Source organism: Atta colombica, unplaced genomic scaffold (assembly GCF_001594045.1).
Source record: "Atta colombica isolate Treedump-2 unplaced genomic scaffold, Acol1.0 scaffold187, whole genome shotgun sequence".
Lineage (NCBI taxonomy): Eukaryota > Metazoa > Arthropoda > Insecta > Hymenoptera > Formicidae > Atta > Atta colombica.
The window spans coordinates 93140-113122 of NW_017259279.1; the positions used below are offsets into that span (position 1 = coordinate 93140).

Consider the following 19983-nt stretch of genomic DNA (forward strand, 5'->3'; position numbering starts at 1 on the left):
GTGTATAAGAAGTCGCACATATGGAGGTACAATTGGAGTACAAAATCCATATTATTTCAATTGAATTTGATAATATGCTACTTTTTTCTTTTCATCATTTAAATTAATAATTAGGTTATTTGTGTTTAGAAAAATCTAGAAATATTTTGTTTTTAAAAATGTATTTTAAAACTGTGTTATAAAAATGGTCTATTTCTTTGTACGTAAAATTTATGTGTTGATAACAATTATTCATTCAATAGCAATAGCATTGTAAGGTTAAACACGAAAAGATAAATAAACTAAGACTGTGTTCAGAAATATACCGAATGTCTCCAAGTATTTATCCTTGTTTAACATTCAATGAATAACAGTGATAGGATGACACTTGAAGATACTTGGTGTGCATTTTCGAATGCAATTCAAGTTTGTTTTATAAACACCGCAAATACAGACTGACTTAAATTTATGCTGACAAATGTATTCTATTTCTTTACAATGTATCAAAGCAAGATCACTCACAATTATATATATCTCTAAGTATTTTGTTTATAATATACGTTTTTGCTAATTTAGTCTGGACTCATTCCAATATTTCCGCATTAAAAGGTATTTTAAAAAAGAATAAATACACTTTATTGATTACCTGGATCCACTACAAATTCGGGCAAATCTCGATTGACCATTTCTTGCATAGTACGTTTCCTAATATGACAGATGCGCACAATGTCTACCCATCCAATCAATAGTGTCTTATCGTCTGACCACTGCAAATTGCACCTATAATGTTCTGGTGATACTCTGCATGAAATAATATACAAAGCCCACATGAAATATATAAAATACTTTTATGTGCTACGCTGAAGTACAAAATACAATAGTGTTATTCAAATACAAAATACAAAATACTGTTATTCAAATAAAAGTATTTCAAATGCCCAGCCCTGATATGTACACTTTTCTGCGATGCTTACTCTGCAGTACAGGACCACTTGATGAGTCCTAATGAACATCTAGCATCAAGATCATAAACTCTCACACCAGTATCAGAAGCCCATGCAACAAAGTGACCGAACCATGCAACAGATCTGACTCCACCCTCTGCTTCACAAAGCACTGTTGGCTTCATCCTAGCCAGAAAAGTCTTTTCATAAAGAATTAACTTGTCATCGCCTAAGGGTTACAAATATTTATTTATTTATTAAAAATTAAAGTTATATTTCAAAGTTAGTTAATAATTCAAAAATTAATTTTATTGTAAATTCCAAAAGATATCATATATGCTATAAAAATTTAAAAGATTAAAGAGAGAAGATTAAACCTGTAATAAATCTTCTGCCACTACCACTTTTATAATTTGGGTCAATTGCTATACTCTTGACTAGTCTACCCATGCTCATATTATGATTGTTTTCTGTACTATACAGTCCATAAATAAAAACTTTTCCATCATCACTGCAAGAGGCGATAAAATCTCCATTATAGTCTATGGATATCTGATTGACCGCTACTGTATGTGCCTGTAGCATTTTAGATTTTATATTATTTCCTTGATGGTCTAAAAGATGGATCATTCCCCAATGTGATCCCAGACAAAGGAACTATACCAAAAGAATAAAATTAATTTTAAAAAATCAATATCCTTTTTATCCATATCCATAAAGTTATAATAAGATAATTGTCGAGTTTAGTCTTCTTATCAATGATTAATAAAATTAGGATCATCACGCGTTTTTGCACGAAATGAAACGAATCTGGCAAAAAAAGGTGTTGCTCAGTCCTACTGGACTGAGGTATTAATCATTACAGTTGACGACTATTCAGTTTAGGAAATCTGTCGCATAGAAGAATATGAGAATTGAAAGGTTAGAAGAAGTATTTTTACTTCAATTACGCAAATTTCTTGCTTTAAAAACAAATTTTCTGCTTTAAAAGCACAAATTCTTTTAAAACTATAAATTCCCTGTTTTGTGTTTTAAAAACACAAATTATTTTTTATATAATTTTTGTTTTACAACAGAGAATTTGTCTTGGTTAGGTATGTCTGCTTTAAAAACAAATTCTCTATTGTAAAATCAAAAATTATATAGAAAATAATTTATGTTTCCAAAGTAGAAAATTTATATTTTTTAAGCAGAGAATTTGTTTTTAAAGTAAAGAATTTGTATTTATAAAACAGAGAATTTGTGTAACAATCTATATCATCAATGTGACAGATTTTCTAACCTGAATATCTATCAACTTTAACAATCAATATCTTGGTTCACAGGACACAGCAATTCTTTTCTCCAGATTCGTTCAAAATCTAATTTTGAATCTAATTTTATCAATATCGGAGGTAAGGAAACTAAGTTCAACTAATTACTATTAAAAAATTTAATATACTTAAAAATAAAAATTCTACATTACTCATAGATGATTCTTACTTTTGGATGTACAGCAATGCAGCTAGCTGCATCATTTTGCAGAATATGTTCCAAATCATTACGTATTCTAACATATTTTAATCTAGGTTCTGTCTCATCCATTTCTGAAGAGTCTGAATCTTCCTGATTATTCTGTTCATCCTATAATTATAATTTCCCATTAAAAACTATCAATTGTTCTATATATCAATTTCATTATTATTGTTTCTTCCTTATGTTAGATAAAAGATTAATAAGTAATAACATTAATGTTAAAATAAATTCTAAAAAATTGTTAAAAACTAAAAAAAAATAATTTGAGGAATGAATAAAGAAATTCACCATTTTAGAGATAATGTTAGAAAAAGTATTATATTACACTAAATAAAAATACAAATAGTGTAAGTAATATAATAAGTACTCAACATAATGTAGTGATAAATATTGTGTGAGAATTAAAAAAAAATTTAATAAATCGTGATGATACTCACTTTACTAGACGTAGATTCCATTTCTGCTTCTCGATCTTTGTAAACACAATATGACGAAATAAGTAGTACTGTCAAAATTTTTTTTTTTGTAAAAAATTTTTTTGTCGATAAAAACCTCCGATTGGAAGCAAAATGTAGAGTCTTGTACCACTCCGCGTGGTACTTTAATAAATTTAACAAATTTAGTAAAAATAAAATAAGGCGAGGTTAATAGAAGTTTTTAGAATTGCTATTGCTGCTGCTGCTTGTTTTAAGCCTAATCTACATTGGTCATAACGTAGACGTCGCAAGTCGCAGGTGCTCTACCAGAATCTAGAGTCCTATGCCCGTATTCATAGTGGCTGTTTTCCAACTAGGACACAGAGACTGTGTTCCACTGTAAAAGTACTTGTTGGAACGCAGTTTCATAGTGTAATACCAGAATGCATTGCAGTCTTCCATTCTATTCTTATAATTTATGATTTTTATTTAGACTTAAGTTATAATTTTTTCAAAATTGACGATTTTTGAAGATTTTATTGCAAAATAAGTACAGCTATCAAATAACTTTTTGAAAAGTTGATAACATTGACATATTTTACACGCTCGTCCTTAGCTTTTTACTGTATCGAGCAGTGTAACACTGTTATAGTTGAAACACTTTGTGTAAGATACAGTGTTATCTGTGTACGTTGTTGGAAAACATCCAGTCAGACCTTGTACTTAGAACTTCCTTAAATTTATCTTTAGATGCTCAACAAGAAGAGAATTTAAGCCGGATCAGAATGTAAGAATCAACTAACTACAGTATATACGAACGACGGTGGAATGCTCGACTATAGTTGGTTCTTATATTCTGGTCCGGTTTAAACTCTCGGTGGAAACTAGGCCTATGATATATATATATATATATATCATATGTGCCCATATTCATAATCAGATCTTATATTTAAAGCTTCCTTAAATTTATTTTTAGATACTGTATGAATTATTTCATTGGCTGTTCAGTGGAAACTAGGCCATAGACTGTATTCCTATTTCATTTCAGTGCAGTATCTAGTAGCTGCCAATTTGTTAGATATTATATGGAGAAGTTCCCAAATGATTGGATATTGGCTAATGACATTACACATTGCAGCTTCTCACACGTATTCTCTCATAATCTAAAACTGTCTGATAAACGTGATGCAATGTCACTAGCCAGTATCCAGTCATTTGAGAATGCTTTTCCGGTACAATATCACAAAGCTATTGGATACTGCACTGAAACAAAATGGGAACGCAGCCTCATATGCCTGTATTCATAGTCAAACTTTGTACTTAAGGCTACCTTAAATTTATCTTTATGATGCTCAATAGCCAATGAAATAATTCATAGAGTATCTGAAGATAAATTTAAGGAAAGGCCTTAAATATAAGGCCTGACTATGAATACGGGCAATAGTGCTCTAATTTGACCACGTGACAGTTAATACTTTCAACCTTTCTCGCAAGACATTAAAATCAGTCCGATTTTCCATGGGTTTTCCGACACCGTGTTTTGAATTCAAGCCTATTTTCAGACCTCAAGCTTGGTCTTCTTCTTATTTCTCCTCCGTGCTTATAAATGTAGAACTCTACCCGTATCAAGTACACGATGGCTCTGTTCCAAAATTTCCTATCAGTACTGAAAATCTATAGTGCACGTACGTAAACTATAGATTTTTAGTGGCAGTAAATTTTGGAACACAGCTGATGTAAATTGGGCAATAAGCTTTAGTGAAGTTTGAAAGAATCCCAGGTCGCTCTAGGGTGATAAAAGCATTTGGCAACATTGCTGCCCACAGTGATCACATCGGGCGATCAGACCACACTGATCGGCACAGTAGTATTCGATGGTCTTTTGTTAGTCGATCGAAAATGATCTTAAACGCTGTAACGAAAGCAGTTCCTGCCTCCTTGAGAGTTATTAAACCTTCCCTTTTGCAAAATGAAATCGCTAAAGTATCAGGCGTCCTCGCTATCAACAGTGAGTACATATTTTTCGATTTACTAATGGAATAATCGGCAATTGGCGTGACATACTTTGTTGAAATATTTGTTTGGATTTATTTTTATAATATTCTATGTGAAATCGATAATTCAGAATTATCAACAATTATCTCGTTCATGACAATCGATATATACTGAATTTCTTATGGACCATTTGAAAAAAATTATTTGTTGGTTATATAATCGGTAATCGATTGGTGTGAATTCCATTTAACAATATGGCGACTTGTTCTTTTAACTTGTTCTTTTATCCCGTTCATAAAATTCTGCAGGTAAATGTTCAGTGTGATTATAAATGGTGTATTTCTTAGTGTCTTGATCGGGGAGAAATATTTCATTATATAAAATGTTTGTTTTTATAATTTGTTTGACAATTATTTCGAAACAATTGTGGATTGCTGTTCTTTTCTTCAATATTTTTTTCTATTTAATTATATTTTAAAGAGCATATTTCGAAATATATATAAAAATTATTTTGTAAAGGTTTCAAAGAATTAATTTTGATGGTTATATATATGTTTTCATGTTACATAACATATTTCTCGAGTTTGCAATGTCGCAAAGTTTTTGGAGTACATTGAAATTAACTTCTTTTAGAACAAATAAAAACATTTAATGTACTTATTTATGGAAACATATATCTATAGATGGAGTTAATTCATATGATTCACATGAGAAAATGTTTTTATCTGAAAGTGTTATTCTAGAATATTTTGTAGAACATTAAAATCTAGATATCGATCATGTAACATTTTCTCTAAGGCGGAAACGTGATAAATGAAAATTTTTATATATGTATGTGTGTGTGTGTGTGTATATATATATATATTTTTTTTTTTTTCATTATTTTACTCTAAGAAAAAAATAGGTCTCTTCACGTTACTTGCACTTTTGGCACTCGACATCTTCGCTTTCTTTTTTTTTTTAAGACAAAATATGTATCTCATTTTAAGTGCAAAAATATTTGATGATTTCATGCAAGGTGAACAGATGTTTTTTTTTACATGATTGACCCTCTGATCTTTTCTTAGCAATAATTTGAGCATTACTTATTCCAAAGAAAAGTATTTAATCAATTGTATTTTATCTGTGTTTGATTTTGCAAGTTGGAGGCATTTATTTATTCTTTCATCTCGAAAATCGTTCGGCAACTCGCACCTTTCTGCTACATTATCTCTGCGTTTGATATTAACATTTCGAGAGTTAATCGAGCATCTGGATTCAAAGATCAAGCTCGCAGAACTAATGCAAATTTTCGCGTTTAAATTATCTATTAAATTATCTTAATTTCAGCGATGTGTGTAAACATATACACGATATGACATATACACTAATTAATCATATAAGTGCATATTATACTAGTCAATACACCATTCTTTGTATTGATTTAAAATCCGAAATTAAGATAATTTAATATAAAGTTACTACTGTCTATGCGTACCAAGCTTGATATAAATTAGGATACAATGGAAAAAGCTATATTTGAAACTAATTCTAATTCTATTTGAAACAAATTGAAACTATACACAGCATACACGTTCTGTTCCAAATCTGATGATCCAAATCTGAATCATGCACAATGCTATATACTTTATGCATTTCTGTATACGTTTGTGTCAAGATGTGTTAAATATTGAAAAGCACCTGTTTGTCTAAAATATATTATGTAATTATTAATTATCACTGCTGCTATAATTATCACTGAATTTTAACATATCTCACAAAAACTTAACAAAAATTGGTAGATTTTTTTTTTATTTTTTGGATGAGTGTACACAATTTCTTTTTACATGTATATAATTATATATAAATTTGTTGAGGTTTAAATATAAAATTTAATTATCTTAAATAGAAAGAGATTATGCTGCCAAAGCCGCAGCTGTTGCTTCCAAAGGTGGTGCACAAGGAAAGGTAGTTGCTGTCATTGGTGCTGTTGTTGATGTACAATTCGATGATGCTCTCCCACCTATACTTAACGCTTTGGAGGTACAGAATCGTACACCTAGACTGGTACTCGAAGTCGCCCAACATCTTGGAGAAAATACAGTGCGCACCATTGCTATGGATGGTAATATTTTGTGTATATTATTTTTCGCAATATGTAAGAGATTTATATAAATTTAATTATAGATCTAAAATAGCACTAACAAGTAATACTATCCAACTATCACTTACCAATCTGGATGAAACTATGCACATTTGTTTAACATTATAAAATATTAAACCTATGTTTTTCTATTTTTTTTCAAAATTAATTTTAAGGGTTAAAACCTTACCTTGATTTTCGGAGGTTAATTTATCAAGGTTGTTTGGAGGTCAAGTTGATTTTTTCAATGCTAACTTCAAAAAATAGCAAAAATAAGATGAAAATGAGGATTTAATGAAGCAGCACGGAATAAATGTATAAAGGACATCATTACATAGTTCTTTATTAACTCTACAACTTTTGTCGGAAACATATTTCGTTGCCATCTATATGCTTGGATCTAATTCTTGGCAAGACACATTTTTAGCGATGGTTAAGGGATAGTTTCAACTCTTAAAATTCATTTTGGGGAAAAATAGAAAAACACGACTTCGATATTTTTCGATGTTAAACAAGTGTGTATAGTGATTGCACACTTCCAAATTGGTGAGTGACAATTGGATAGTGTTACTTGTAAAATTCGCTTCAAACAAAAATAGGTATTTTTCATATTTAATTAAATAGTCTTATCGGTCCTATTTTTGAACATATATTTATTTAAAAATAAACTAATAATATAAAAAGGCTACGAAGGCTACCAAGCTGAATGTTTTTGCTAGTAACTTTTATATAAACAGATCAAAATTGATGATATTGCTTAATTATAGATTTTTTGTGCATAAATATAAGTATAAATATAAGTGATTTTGTCGATTCAATAATAAATCACTCTTACTGTTATAGGTACGGAGGGTTTGGTACGTGGTCAAAATGTGTTAGACTCTGGATTCCCTATTCGTATTCCTGTGGGAGCCGAAACCTTAGGTCGTATCATCAATGTAATTGGTGAACCCATTGATGAACGTGGACCTATTCCCACAGATAAGTTGGCCCCTATTCATGCAGATGCTCCTGAATTTGTAGAGATGTCCGTTGAACAAGAAATTCTAGTCACTGGCATCAAAGTCGTGGATTTGCTGGCTCCCTATGCTAAGGGTGGAAAGATTGGTATGATTTGCGATAGTACATAATTTGCGATAGTATTAGAGCTTTGAAAACATAAAATTCAATTGGTTTTGTTTAATAATATTATTGGAATTATTAATTATCTTAATATTATGAAATACTTTAACATAACAGGTCTATTTGGTGGTGCCGGAGTCGGAAAAACTGTACTTATCATGGAATTAATCAACAATGTGGCCAAGGCTCATGGTGGTTATTCAGTGTTTGCTGGCGTGGGTGAAAGAACGCGCGAGGGTAACGATCTCTATCATGAGATGATCGAATCTGGTGTAATTTCTCTCAAGGACAAGACTTCTAAAGTAGCATTAGTTTATGGGCAGATGAATGAACCACCTGGCGCCCGTGCTCGCGTAGCTCTCACTGGTCTCACCGTCGCTGAGTACTTCCGTGATCAGGAAGGTCAGGATGTACTATTATTCATTGATAACATCTTCAGGTTTACTCAGGCTGGTTCCGAGGTAAATAAAAATAATTTATTTAATAAAGGATATTAAATTTCAAGCGGATTTAAATGGCATATTACTTATCTTAGGAATAAGGAAACATCAAGATCATGGAAAAATTTCACTTTGAAATTTTAGGATTTAGATCTAAAAAAAGTGATTATATAGAATTTTTTCAATAAATATACATTTTTTTCAGAATATATAATAGTAATGCATACTGATATTGAAAGTATTAAAAAAACAATGATATGACACTTTTCATGTTTTATTAGAACTGTGTTCTACTTGACATCATCATAATGCTCGCTACCATTAGTTATCTTTGCTTTTTTATAAACAATAAGAATGAAATGGTTCAACATGGTTAAAAGCGTAATAATATGTCTGCGTATTCTATTCCTACTATACCTTTGGTATAGAAATTATAAAAAAGTAGTGCTATAGTGAATATAGAAGTTATATCTCTTATTGCATTATATAATTATGATATGTCAATATGTCAAATTGTACGTCTTGCCATATATGTAATACTCCTATATTGCTAGCATAGCCTTTTTTTGGAAGTGGGAGGTATGCGAAGACAATAGAGAATAAGAGATCGGACTTCTCACTTCCATACATGCAGATAAAATTGGTTAGGAAACGCACATTGCGTGTATTGTATTAACCAACATATTTGTACTATTGACTATCTTCAATACACGCATGCGTATTGAAGATTTTAAGTACTATCTAAGTGAGAGATAGATATCGTTTGTATATATGTAGTACTACTATATTGCTAACGCAACTCGAGACCTCGAGGCGAAAACACCACGGTGCAGATGATGTCTATCTCTTAGAGGGCAGGCGTGAGCGTACACGAATGAATTCATCGTAATGTATGTGATACTATTTAACTGGGTACCATTATTTGATGCATTGAAATCCTACATTTTTCTATAAAATATTTTTTTCAAATATCTTATTTTTGAAATGCTTCATCGGTCTGGAACTTTTTGTCACTTTGTATATGATACATGTTTTTAGGTATCTGCTTTGTTGGGTCGTATTCCATCTGCTGTGGGCTATCAACCTACATTGGCTACTGATATGGGTACTATGCAAGAACGTATTACCACGACGACAAAGGGATCTATCACCTCTGTTCAAGCCATTTATGTACCTGCTGATGACTTAACAGATCCTGCTCCTGCTACCACTTTTGCTCACTTGGACGCTACAACCGTATTGTCACGTGCCATTGCTGAATTAGGTATGTATCTCTAAATTATACTATTCGCATTACATTGGATTAGTATACATCTAAATACAGTAACATGATGAAATTAACTTTGATAATGAAATAATATATATATATTCTGTACAACCTTGAAAACATTATTAGATATTTAACCGTTTAAATAAAATTTTTCAACCATAATCTAGAGCAATTAGAATTTTTCTGCGAAAAAATTAGCAGCTAGCTAAATTGTTGCATGAACCTTTATTCCATCATTCTAAATGTCTCGTCTCTATCGATGTGACCTCTATTTAAAATTTTATAAGAGAGTCAAAAGTAGAAAAAAAGCAATTTTTCTGCTACGGTTTTGAAGTTTGACCATTTAAAAGAAATACTAATATTCTACTTTGAGATGATGTGGAAAAGAGTGCATTATCTTTCAGGAGTATGATTCTTCAAACTTCGAAGCCGTTAATACACAAAAAAAATTGCTCCTACAAAAAAAGCTCGTAAAATCTTTTTTCGTAGAGAACACATTTTTTAATCTACAAATATCGTAATGATTATTTTTGCTATAGAACAATAAATTTTGAAATATTCGCGAAAAACTGTTCTTTTTTTTACTTTTGACTCTATAAAATTCTAAGCAGGATCACAATGATAGAGACTTTTGAAATATTGTTTAGAACGACGAAATAAACTATTAAAAAATTTAGCTAGCTGCTAATTTTTCTGCAAATTTGTCATATTTTTGTCTAATTTCTCTAGACTATCATTGTGTCATGGTACACGGGTATGCTGCGAAAATTTTAGAGAAAGTAAAAAGTGAAAAATGTATAAATAAGTAAAAAATGAGTAATGCACGAAAAAAATATTTAAAAATCTTTTATGAATGAGAAACTATATTCGATTAAAGTGATTCTTTGTGTCTAATAATTTTTTTATAAATTATACAATTTCAGTTCAAGCTAACTGTGCACTGATTATTTGTCAGTTTTGAAACATCGTCCTAAATCGAAACTGAGTAATAATATTACAAATGAAATTGACAAGTAATTCAATATTATTGTTACAAGATTTTAGAAAGTTATAAATAATTAACGATTTGATGCCAGTAAGCATCTTAAAAGCTGTAAATAATTTATTGCGAAAAATAATATCTCATAGATATTCGAATCTCTTATATGAGAGATTATATAAAGAAAAAAAATTATTCATAAGAAAAATGATTAGGCAGAAGAACTGCCTTGAATATGGCGTTTCATTCATGTGTATAATCTCATCGGTCGATTTCTTACTTAATATTAAAAACTCTTTTTAAAATTGTGAAAATGGCTTAAATTTTATTATGTATTTTACTCTCATTTTAACCAAAGCGATATTATAATATTTCTAAAATAATTAGATAAATTAAAACTTTTTCACTGTTTATCTTTTAATAAGAAATAGAAATTAAAGGCTCATTAGACCATATATTACTAGATAGAACAAAGACCTATAATCCTTGTACATTCGGCTGAAATCGAGAAGATTGATAAGGAGAGATGATGATCGTTGTAATTTGCATGCTCCATACAATTAGATACGTGCGTGCGCGGAATGTTCAAGTTAAATAAAGTGTACTGTTCATCACAAACTAGGGCTGTGGTCTCGCTATAAAGTCTCGCTATAAATGTTTTGAAGCGTTTAATGGACCAAATTAGAAGAAAGAATTTTACAAACTGATCAATTAAAAAACGCTTTAAAGCGTTTTTTAATTTTGCAACATCGCTTTGACCATATCCTAGAAAGCACATTTATTCGTGAATTATGTTTGGTTCTATGAGTGAAAATTATAAATGACAATGCATTGCTATGTTTGCAAAGAAGAAGATCAGGCGTTACTACATATGTGTTTAATTATTTGTGAATATAGTATTAATATACGGAATTTGTAATGTTAGTTTGGAGATTAGGTATCGTAATCTTTAATTATTATAAATAAGTGATAATAAGTATGTCTTCTCTATAAGTATATCAATTCTTATTCTTCTTATTTTAATGACACCTTAATTTTAATTTCATATATCAGATGTGCTGTAGCTGGTAGCTGTGTGTAATTCGTTTGCGCGCGTATCTCTCTACAGTCATGCGCATTACCAATTATGATCATTATCTATTCTTCTTTGTCATCCTACTCGGCTTCACTTTCAAGAGACTATTGCCTGTATTCATAGTCAGACCTACTTAAGCCTTCCTTAAATTTATCTTTAGATGCTCAGCAGCCAGTGAAATAATTCATACAGAATTCGTATCTGAAGATAAATTTAAAGAAGCCTTAAATATAAAGCCTGACTATGAATATGGGCATATACTCTGTCTAGTAATATATGATTTAAGGGTCCATTATGGTTGAAGTTGGATTTTTGATGCTTCAGTAATTCAATGTGAATTTCTACAGTGGGAAACAGGGATAGCCTGGCAAGCGCGCCGTCTGAGCTATGAAGACTTACAGTGGTGTGCGCGGCGCGAGGCGCTTGCCAGCCAATCCCCAACTCCCAAGACCCGCGCGCCAAGTGATCGGTAGGCATATACACTTCGCAATAGTAGGCCAGGCGAGCGTATTCAGCTATCTCTAAGGATTAATATTTCATTAATTGGGGAAATTTATAAAATAGTAGAGGACTTTTTGACTCAGTTTAGTCCGCTCTACCTGTCCATGAAATATTTGGCGATTATTTCCAGACACCTTGTATATATTTTATATACAGAGTGAAGAAAAAGTATGGAAACTTTGAAAAATCTCAAAAAATAATAAGTTTTATAGAAAAAAGTTTCAAATAAAAGTTGTAGGATTTAAAAAGGTCTATTCAATAGTCTCATCATTTGACCTTAGCTGATGTCGTTGAGGTCAAGTCACCTTGAATTTTTTAAATGGACCATTCTATTTTTTATTGCATTTTTATTCTTCTAATCCTTCTCAATATCTTTCCAAAGCACTACAATTTTATTCATTTTGGGTCAGCCGTTTCAAAATTATTAAGTATTTTATAGTAAGAAGTAATAGACACCCGAAGACAAGGTCGGAATATGATCCAGCCAACTAAGGCAAGATCGAAGGATGATCTAAACTGTTAGATCATCCTTCATCTTTCCTTAGTTGACCGGATCATATTCACTCTCAGTCGTTTTCACGGCTGCTCACTCTCAGTTGTTTTCGCGGTTACTCATTCTCAGTTGTTTTCACAGCTGCTCATTCTCAGTTGTTTTCATGGCTACTCACTATCAGTTGTTTTCACGGCTGCTCACTCTCAGTTGTTTTCACGGCTGCTCACTCTCAATTGTTTTCATGGTTGCTCATTATTAGTTGCTTTTAAAATGCTGCACATACTGAACGAATATCTCTTTTAATGATGAGAGAATGGGGAGACAGACTAAGGTCATACAATGATGTTAAGCAGCTCTTCAATGCAACATTTCGGAATGAAAATATAAGTATCTCGAAATCTACGGTTCACAAAAGATTTATCAGACGTTTCGAAGAAATTGATGGTGTTAAAAATCGTTCAAAAACAGCAACAAATCTCGAAAAGTCATTGGATATTTTGCAATCTTTTGTGGAGAATCCACATATTTCTACTCGCAGAACAGCTCAAGAACATCAAATAGATCAGAAGTCGGTGTGTAAAATATTAAAACAGAATAAGTTCCATCCATATAAAATTCATCTAGTACAAGAGCTAAATGAAGATGATTTTAATCGACGTCTAAAGTTTTGTGAATGATGGAAAAAATAGATGCAGAACCTGATTTTGTTTATAACTTTTTTTTTTTTTTTTTTTTTTTTTTTTTTTTTTTTTTTTTTTTCCAAACGAAGCAATGTTTCAACTTAGTTAACGGTAATGTCAATCGATAATTGTAGATTTTGATCGGATACAAATCCTCATTGGAATTTCATACTCAATATCAGCAGAAAGTAAATGTTTGGGCATCTTAAATAATATTTTGATAGGTCTATTCTTTATTGAAGGGAATTTAAATACTGCAATATACGAGGATATGAGAAACCAAATAGTTTCTGCGAGGACTATAGTTGATGAAAATATTGAGAACACTTAGTACAGTATGATGCTGCTCCACATTATGGAAGAAATATCCATTATTATTTAAACGAAGTCTTCATTGAACGATAGGGAGGAGAGGTCCAATTGAGTGGCCAGCTCAATCGCCAGACCTTTCATCTCTCGATTGTTTTCTATGGGGCTACCTGAAAAGTAAAGTTTATACGACAATATACATGATTTACGTCACCGAATCCTTGATGAAGCTGTGTTCATTCCCAGGGATTACATCAGGAACGCTGTTTCAGGATTTTACAATCGGCTAGCACACTGTCAAGTTGTGAATGGTAAACATTTTGAAAATTTATTATAAATTTTTATTATAAATTTAAAGATAGATCATCCTCTGACCTTGCCTTAGTTGGCTGGATCATCCTCCGACCTTGCCTTAGTTGGCTGAATCATATTCCGACCTTATCTTCGGATGTCTATCTTCTTACTGTAAAATACTCAACTTAATAACTTTGAAACGGCTGATCCAAAATAAATGAAATTATAGTGCTTTCAAAAGGTGAAGGACTATAAGAATGTGCAATAAAAAATAGATGTTCCGTTTAAAAAATTCAAGGTGACTTTGATTTGATCTCAACGATGCCAGCCAGGGTCAAACTGATAAGATTATTGAATAGTCCTTTTTAAATCCTACAACTTTCATTTGAAACGTTTTTCTGTAAAACTTATATTTTTTGAGATTTTTTAAGAGTTTCCATACCTTTTCCTCACCCTGTATACATGTATTCCACGAAGTAAGAGGAGAGGAAAACTCTGTGAAGAAAAATGGGATTGGTTTTGGCGCCGAATTGGAAGGAAAAGAATAACTTGCCAATTTAGACGCCATTTGTAATATCAATCTTATCTCACTTTATTTGCCAGCTTTATTGATGTCTCCCAACCCTGTGTTTTATATCTTTGTGCGTTACAATAATGAAATTGCAAAGATGTCATGTTGGATTCGTGGATGTAAAGAAAGAAAAAAAAGATGCTTCAGAAAAGAGAAATAACCTGTTTAAATTTCTTGCACAATATTTTTTATAATTGTAAAGATACGGTAAAGTCATCTGTAATGTCTGAAACTGTATGTAATGCTGTTGTATTTTATTAAATGAAAATGAACATGATTTGAAAGTATCCGAATAAAAAAAAACTTCCTCACAATTAAAAGCACAAATCGAAGAAACAAATATGTGCCTGTACAATTGGAACAGCTGACTGATTTTTTTACAAGTGGCGTCTAAATTAGTAAGTTATTCTTTTCAGCAGGCTCCCTTTCAATTCGGCGCCCAAACCAATCCACTTTTTTTTCTCACGCGGTATCAAGTTGAATCTCCTCCCTTCTTACTTCATGATACATGCATACATACATACGTATTTGTAATCATTTTGAACTGCGCGCCGAAATTTTCCGACTTAAAAACGCAAATAAACTACTAAAATAATATCACAATTAAATTTTGATGTTCAATAAGTATCTATTAAAAAAATTTATTAAAGAAATCATTAAGTATGAAGTACTCAGCTCATTTTAGACTCAATTTATGATCTGTCAACAATGGGAATAATATAACGTAATAAGCAGTGAATCATAATCGATTATCCTCACATTTAACTGTAATTAGTCAATTTCTTACGATTTGCCACATCTTATTATTCCCATTGCATAGATGACCTTTAGAGATAAAGAAACGGTGGACATTAACAATGAACAAATTACTATTTGTCTTAAATTACTATTTGTCTTCGGGACTATTTGTCTCTGCCATTGTCTTCTACACAACTAGTAGCAGCAGTAACGCAATTATTCAGATTCTAACCAATTATATTAAATTGACAAATAAAGTTTAAAACATGTAAAATAACTGTAAAAATAACTGAAATAGATACTAGTTATTAAAAGAAATATAATTAAGTTAAGTTGCAATTACAGTTGAAAAAGAAGAAACAAAATTAAGTTAAAGTTATTGAAAAAAAAAAGTAATTCTAACTGTAACAAGTTGTTAGTTATAAATAACTAATTACTTTCCAACCCTGTTTTTTAATATGTACTAATTTAGTGTAATGCAAGATTGAATTTGCTATCTGAAAATTATCTATTGTATCACAGTCAATAATTCTTTGAGTATGTATTTGGCATGTAGGTATTTATCCAGCTGTCGATCCTCTTGACTCCACATCCCGTATCATGGATCCCAATGTTATCGGCACAGAACATTATAATATCGCCCGTGGTGTACAGAAGATCCTACAAGATTATAAGTCGCTACAGGATATCATTGCAATTTTGGGTATGGATGAATTGTCAGAGGAAGACAAGCTGACAGTTGCACGTGCGCGTAAAATCCAAAGGTTTTTGTCCCAGCCATTCCAGGTGAGAGAAAACATGATACATTGTAGGTGTGTTGAATGTTTAAGTAGTCTTGGCTTCTTTCATAATACTCTCAAACATCAATTGCGCTTTAACATTTGAAATAAATAAATGTTAAACAAGAATGACATAATTATATTATGTCATAGCGTTGCGAGTACAAAGACGTTATATACTCTCTTTCACTAACCCCGATTAATCGATTAATTCTATCCACGATTGTCAACGTGAGAACTAAATACAGAAGAAGAGAAAGGAAACGTTCTGATACATTAAATTGTTGTTGGCACTTCTGCGAGTGCTTTTGATCAATTAATTTAATCAGAAGTTGGTGAAAGAGGCTCATAGAACAGGAGAACTAGCCAATAATACATGAACAGATATAAAGAGGGCTTGTATTCTGTAATTGTATGTATTCATTAACGACAGATGCACAGCTGTTTTGTTATATAAAATATCTACGTAACTTTTTGTAACTCGTTATACAATCGTTATGAGCACATACAGAAGAATGCAGACAAAGGTCGTTCAAACCTTAGATATCCAGACAGTTGATACACGAAAAATGACAGAAATTGCCATATTATTTGTGATTCAGAAATCACGTATGTGCGTGCGTGCGTGCGGAAGGCGGGCGAGCGAACGAGTCCCACAATTACCTCCTGTCTTTTTAAAAGACGGGCGATTTCTGAGACGAAAATATCGAGGCTATAATAACTTTTAATAGCAATTACTAACGGATATGATATTTCACACACTCAGACATGATGGTATAACAAGTGATAGACAGGATTGCCACAGATCTGAAAACTGAGAAAAGTCAGGGAAATTGAAATTGGTCGTGGAAAGTCGAGAAAAGTCAGGAGAAAATGTAAAAATAAAATTTTGAAATTTCCTCACAATTTCTTTAAACTATTCCTATTCCAAATAATCGTTAAAATTTTTTAAGTATTATATCTGATAAATTTATTATTATTTATGGGCAAATATGTTCAAAACTCGCTCACTTTAACAATTTTAATAAAATAATTAAAATTTTATAATAATTTATATTTTATACAGTATTTTTATTTGATCGTTATAACTGTGCTCCTTTTTAATAATACAAATTTACAATACTAATTTATTTTTTGTTGGTTTGAATTTGCACGCAAAATTTTATTATGCTACTAAGCTTCTTTTGCGTTACTTTTTGAATAATATAAGCTAGTATTCCTATTATCTTTCGTAGAATCCTTGATTTTTTAAAATTTACATATTTTAAATTGGTCATGGAAAATTTTTCATTTTCATCTGGAAAACTGGAAAGGTCAGGGAATTTAAAATTTCATTTTCTGTGACAACTCTAGGATTCAAGTAAATAAGGTGTGCATATTTAATTACTACACCCATTAGAGCTTGACTTTTTATTCCGCAATTTTTCGGCAGATTTTGTTTCAATACGGCTGCTACGATAATGAAAATGAGTTTCATTCATAATAAATAATCATTACTATTTGTAATATGACAATCTTTTATACAATATATCAACATTACTACTTATTACTTATCAGTTATTTATTTTTTAATAATTATTGTAGTAAAAAAACTTGAAGAATGATAAAAGTATAAAAATTAATTAAATTACATGAAAACATGTAGGCATACGTTAAAATTAATAGAGAGAATGAATCGATGTCATTTTGATAATTATTCGAATTAACAGACATCGCACTGATGACACCTTGACTTTGACATATGTTGTCAAGATCATAACTCTCAATGACCTTCAAAAAATTTTAGATTATTATCGATTATTTTATGATTCTTGCGTCATGATATTTCGATTTCTGATTTATTTAATACGGCTGTAATATTTCAAATCACAATCAGCTCATCTATTACGCATTGAATGATTCTAATGTAAACATAAAGTTGCTGCAAAATGTATGTACATTTGTCTGAGAATTTTTCAACGAAAAAAAAATTTTTTAATTAATTTAATTATTTATTAATAACTTTTTAATGGATAACAAGCAACGGTTAAAATCTCTTAGAGGTCACTCAGGGTCAGATCCTTGACAACATATGTCAAAGTCCAGATCATCAGAGAGCTCTCCCCCAATTGGCATATTTTATATATGGTGGGATTGAAATCTTGAACACATCTGACGCAATGTAATATAATAATAATTTAATTTATCTAAATTTTTTTTAGACTTTACCTAAATTCAGTACTTTATTCAATGTGATGTGTATTAAAAAGTCGATTATAATATTTTAGGTCGCTGAGGTGTTCACTGGTCATGCCGGCAAACTAGTACCATTAGAAGAAACTATCAAAGGATTCCAGAAGATTTTGACTGGAGAATTGGATCACTTACCGGAAGTAGCATTTTACATGGTTGGTCCAATTGAGGAAGTAGTAACAAAAGCGGAAACATTGGCCAAACAATAAATTAATTTAGTCATCTCAGATTATTAACATTTTATTTGGTCATCATTCATTCGCAAAAGCAATCTTCTATTACATAGTTGGCACAAATTGGATAATGCGATTTTAACTGTCTTGGTCAAAATTGATTTTAGGTTCTTATTCCCCCCCCCCCTCTCTCTCTCTCTCTCTCTCTCTCTCTCTCTCTCTCTCTGATCAAAATGTAAATTTTATTTTGCTGTTATTGTGTCAAAATTTACTACCAGCGCTGAAAATACTACAATTTACATTACGTGCACTATGGATTTTCAATACTGGCAATCAATTTTGAAACATAGCCATTATAACATAGTTTTTAAGCTAAGTCCAGAATTAAAATAAGATAAAAGAATAAAAATTAGATCTAATTCAGAAAAACATTTTATTAGATATTAAATAATAAGTTGAAACAAAATGAATTATTGTTATTGCATATATAAAAACAAAATAATACATATTTTTAAAAGGTCTATACATTTTCAACCTAATTCTGGCAGCAAAAAGATTAAGGCAGGTAATGAGAATCTATAATCTTTTTAAAATTTCTATATTGCTCTATAATTCATATTCATTTTCCAAAAAAGTAATATTTTCACAGAAACGTCAAAATAAAGCTTTAACAGAATTTTAAGAGTCCATGAGTATAGTGTTGCTACACAAATGCACATACGTGAAAAAGTGATTCGTCTAACAATTGATTGATGACTGACACTATACTATTATGGCTACGTTCCGATATTCACTGCCAATATTGAAAATTTATAGTATACGTTACATACACTATAGATCTTTAATACTAGCAGTGGATATTGGGACACAGCATTCAAGGCGAGAAGCAAAAAAATTAAAGCTGGAAACTATCGTATATACATAAGACATCTGATGAGTTTGCGATCAAAATAAAAATAAAAAAACCTTTAAAAACAAAAATACACTTTAATTAATGATTAGAATCAATTTTGACCGGTTAAAACCAGTTTTGATCACTGGCTAAGTCAAAACAAAAAAGTAGTCTTTTGTCAATCCTGCCTTCTAATTAAATTTGTATTCTCGATTCATTTTTATTCCATCCTTAAATGAAATATAACTGAACAAATACTAAAAATGTTTGAGAACATAAAAGAGAAGCGAAAAAATATAAAAATTAAACTCTTATCAAGAAATATTACTGCAATAAATTTATTAAAGTTTTACTTTGAAAGGATGCTTCATTTTTACTTTCTTTTTACAAAAACGCTTATTAGAAATTATTAGAAAACCAAACATGAATATATTCAATCAAAATTCACATTAATATATACTACT

The 19983-nt window shown here is 30.9% G+C and overlaps 2 protein-coding genes across 7 annotated transcripts in view; one reads left to right on the forward strand and one right to left on the reverse strand.

The window, feature by feature from the left end:
* Positions 1–2945, reverse strand: part of LOC108686625 (vacuolar protein sorting-associated protein 41 homolog) — a 17221-nt gene extending 14276 nt beyond the window's left edge. For 4 of the 6 annotated variants that reach the window (XR_001931714.1, XR_001931713.1, XM_018192040.1 and 1 more), the window contains exons 1-5: positions 2876–2945; positions 2406–2546; positions 1301–1580; positions 954–1152; positions 626–780 (exon numbers count right to left, since the gene is read on the reverse strand). Coding sequence is in view for 3 of the 6 variants with exons in the window: in XM_018192040.1 (XP_018047529.1) it covers positions 626–780; positions 954–1152; positions 1301–1580; positions 2406–2546; positions 2876–2896 (796 nt within the window). In the remaining 3 variants the exon portion in view is untranslated. The remainder of the gene's footprint in view (positions 1–625; positions 781–953; positions 1153–1300; positions 1581–2405; positions 2547–2875) is intronic. The other 2 variants (XR_001931712.1, XM_018192039.1) reach the window with 1 other exon arrangement.
* A 1727-nt stretch (positions 2946–4672) lies between these two features.
* Positions 4673–18681, forward strand: LOC108686610 (ATP synthase subunit beta, mitochondrial). Its single transcript, XM_018192009.1, has 7 exons — positions 4673–4862; positions 6738–6953; positions 7815–8078; positions 8211–8554; positions 9572–9797; positions 16000–16229; positions 18490–18681. The coding sequence occupies exons 1-7, from the start codon at positions 4754–4756 to the stop codon at positions 18661–18663; spliced, it is 1563 nt and encodes a 520-aa protein (XP_018047498.1). The 5' UTR covers positions 4673–4753; the 3' UTR covers positions 18664–18681.
* Positions 18682–19983: the final 1302 nt, after the last annotated feature.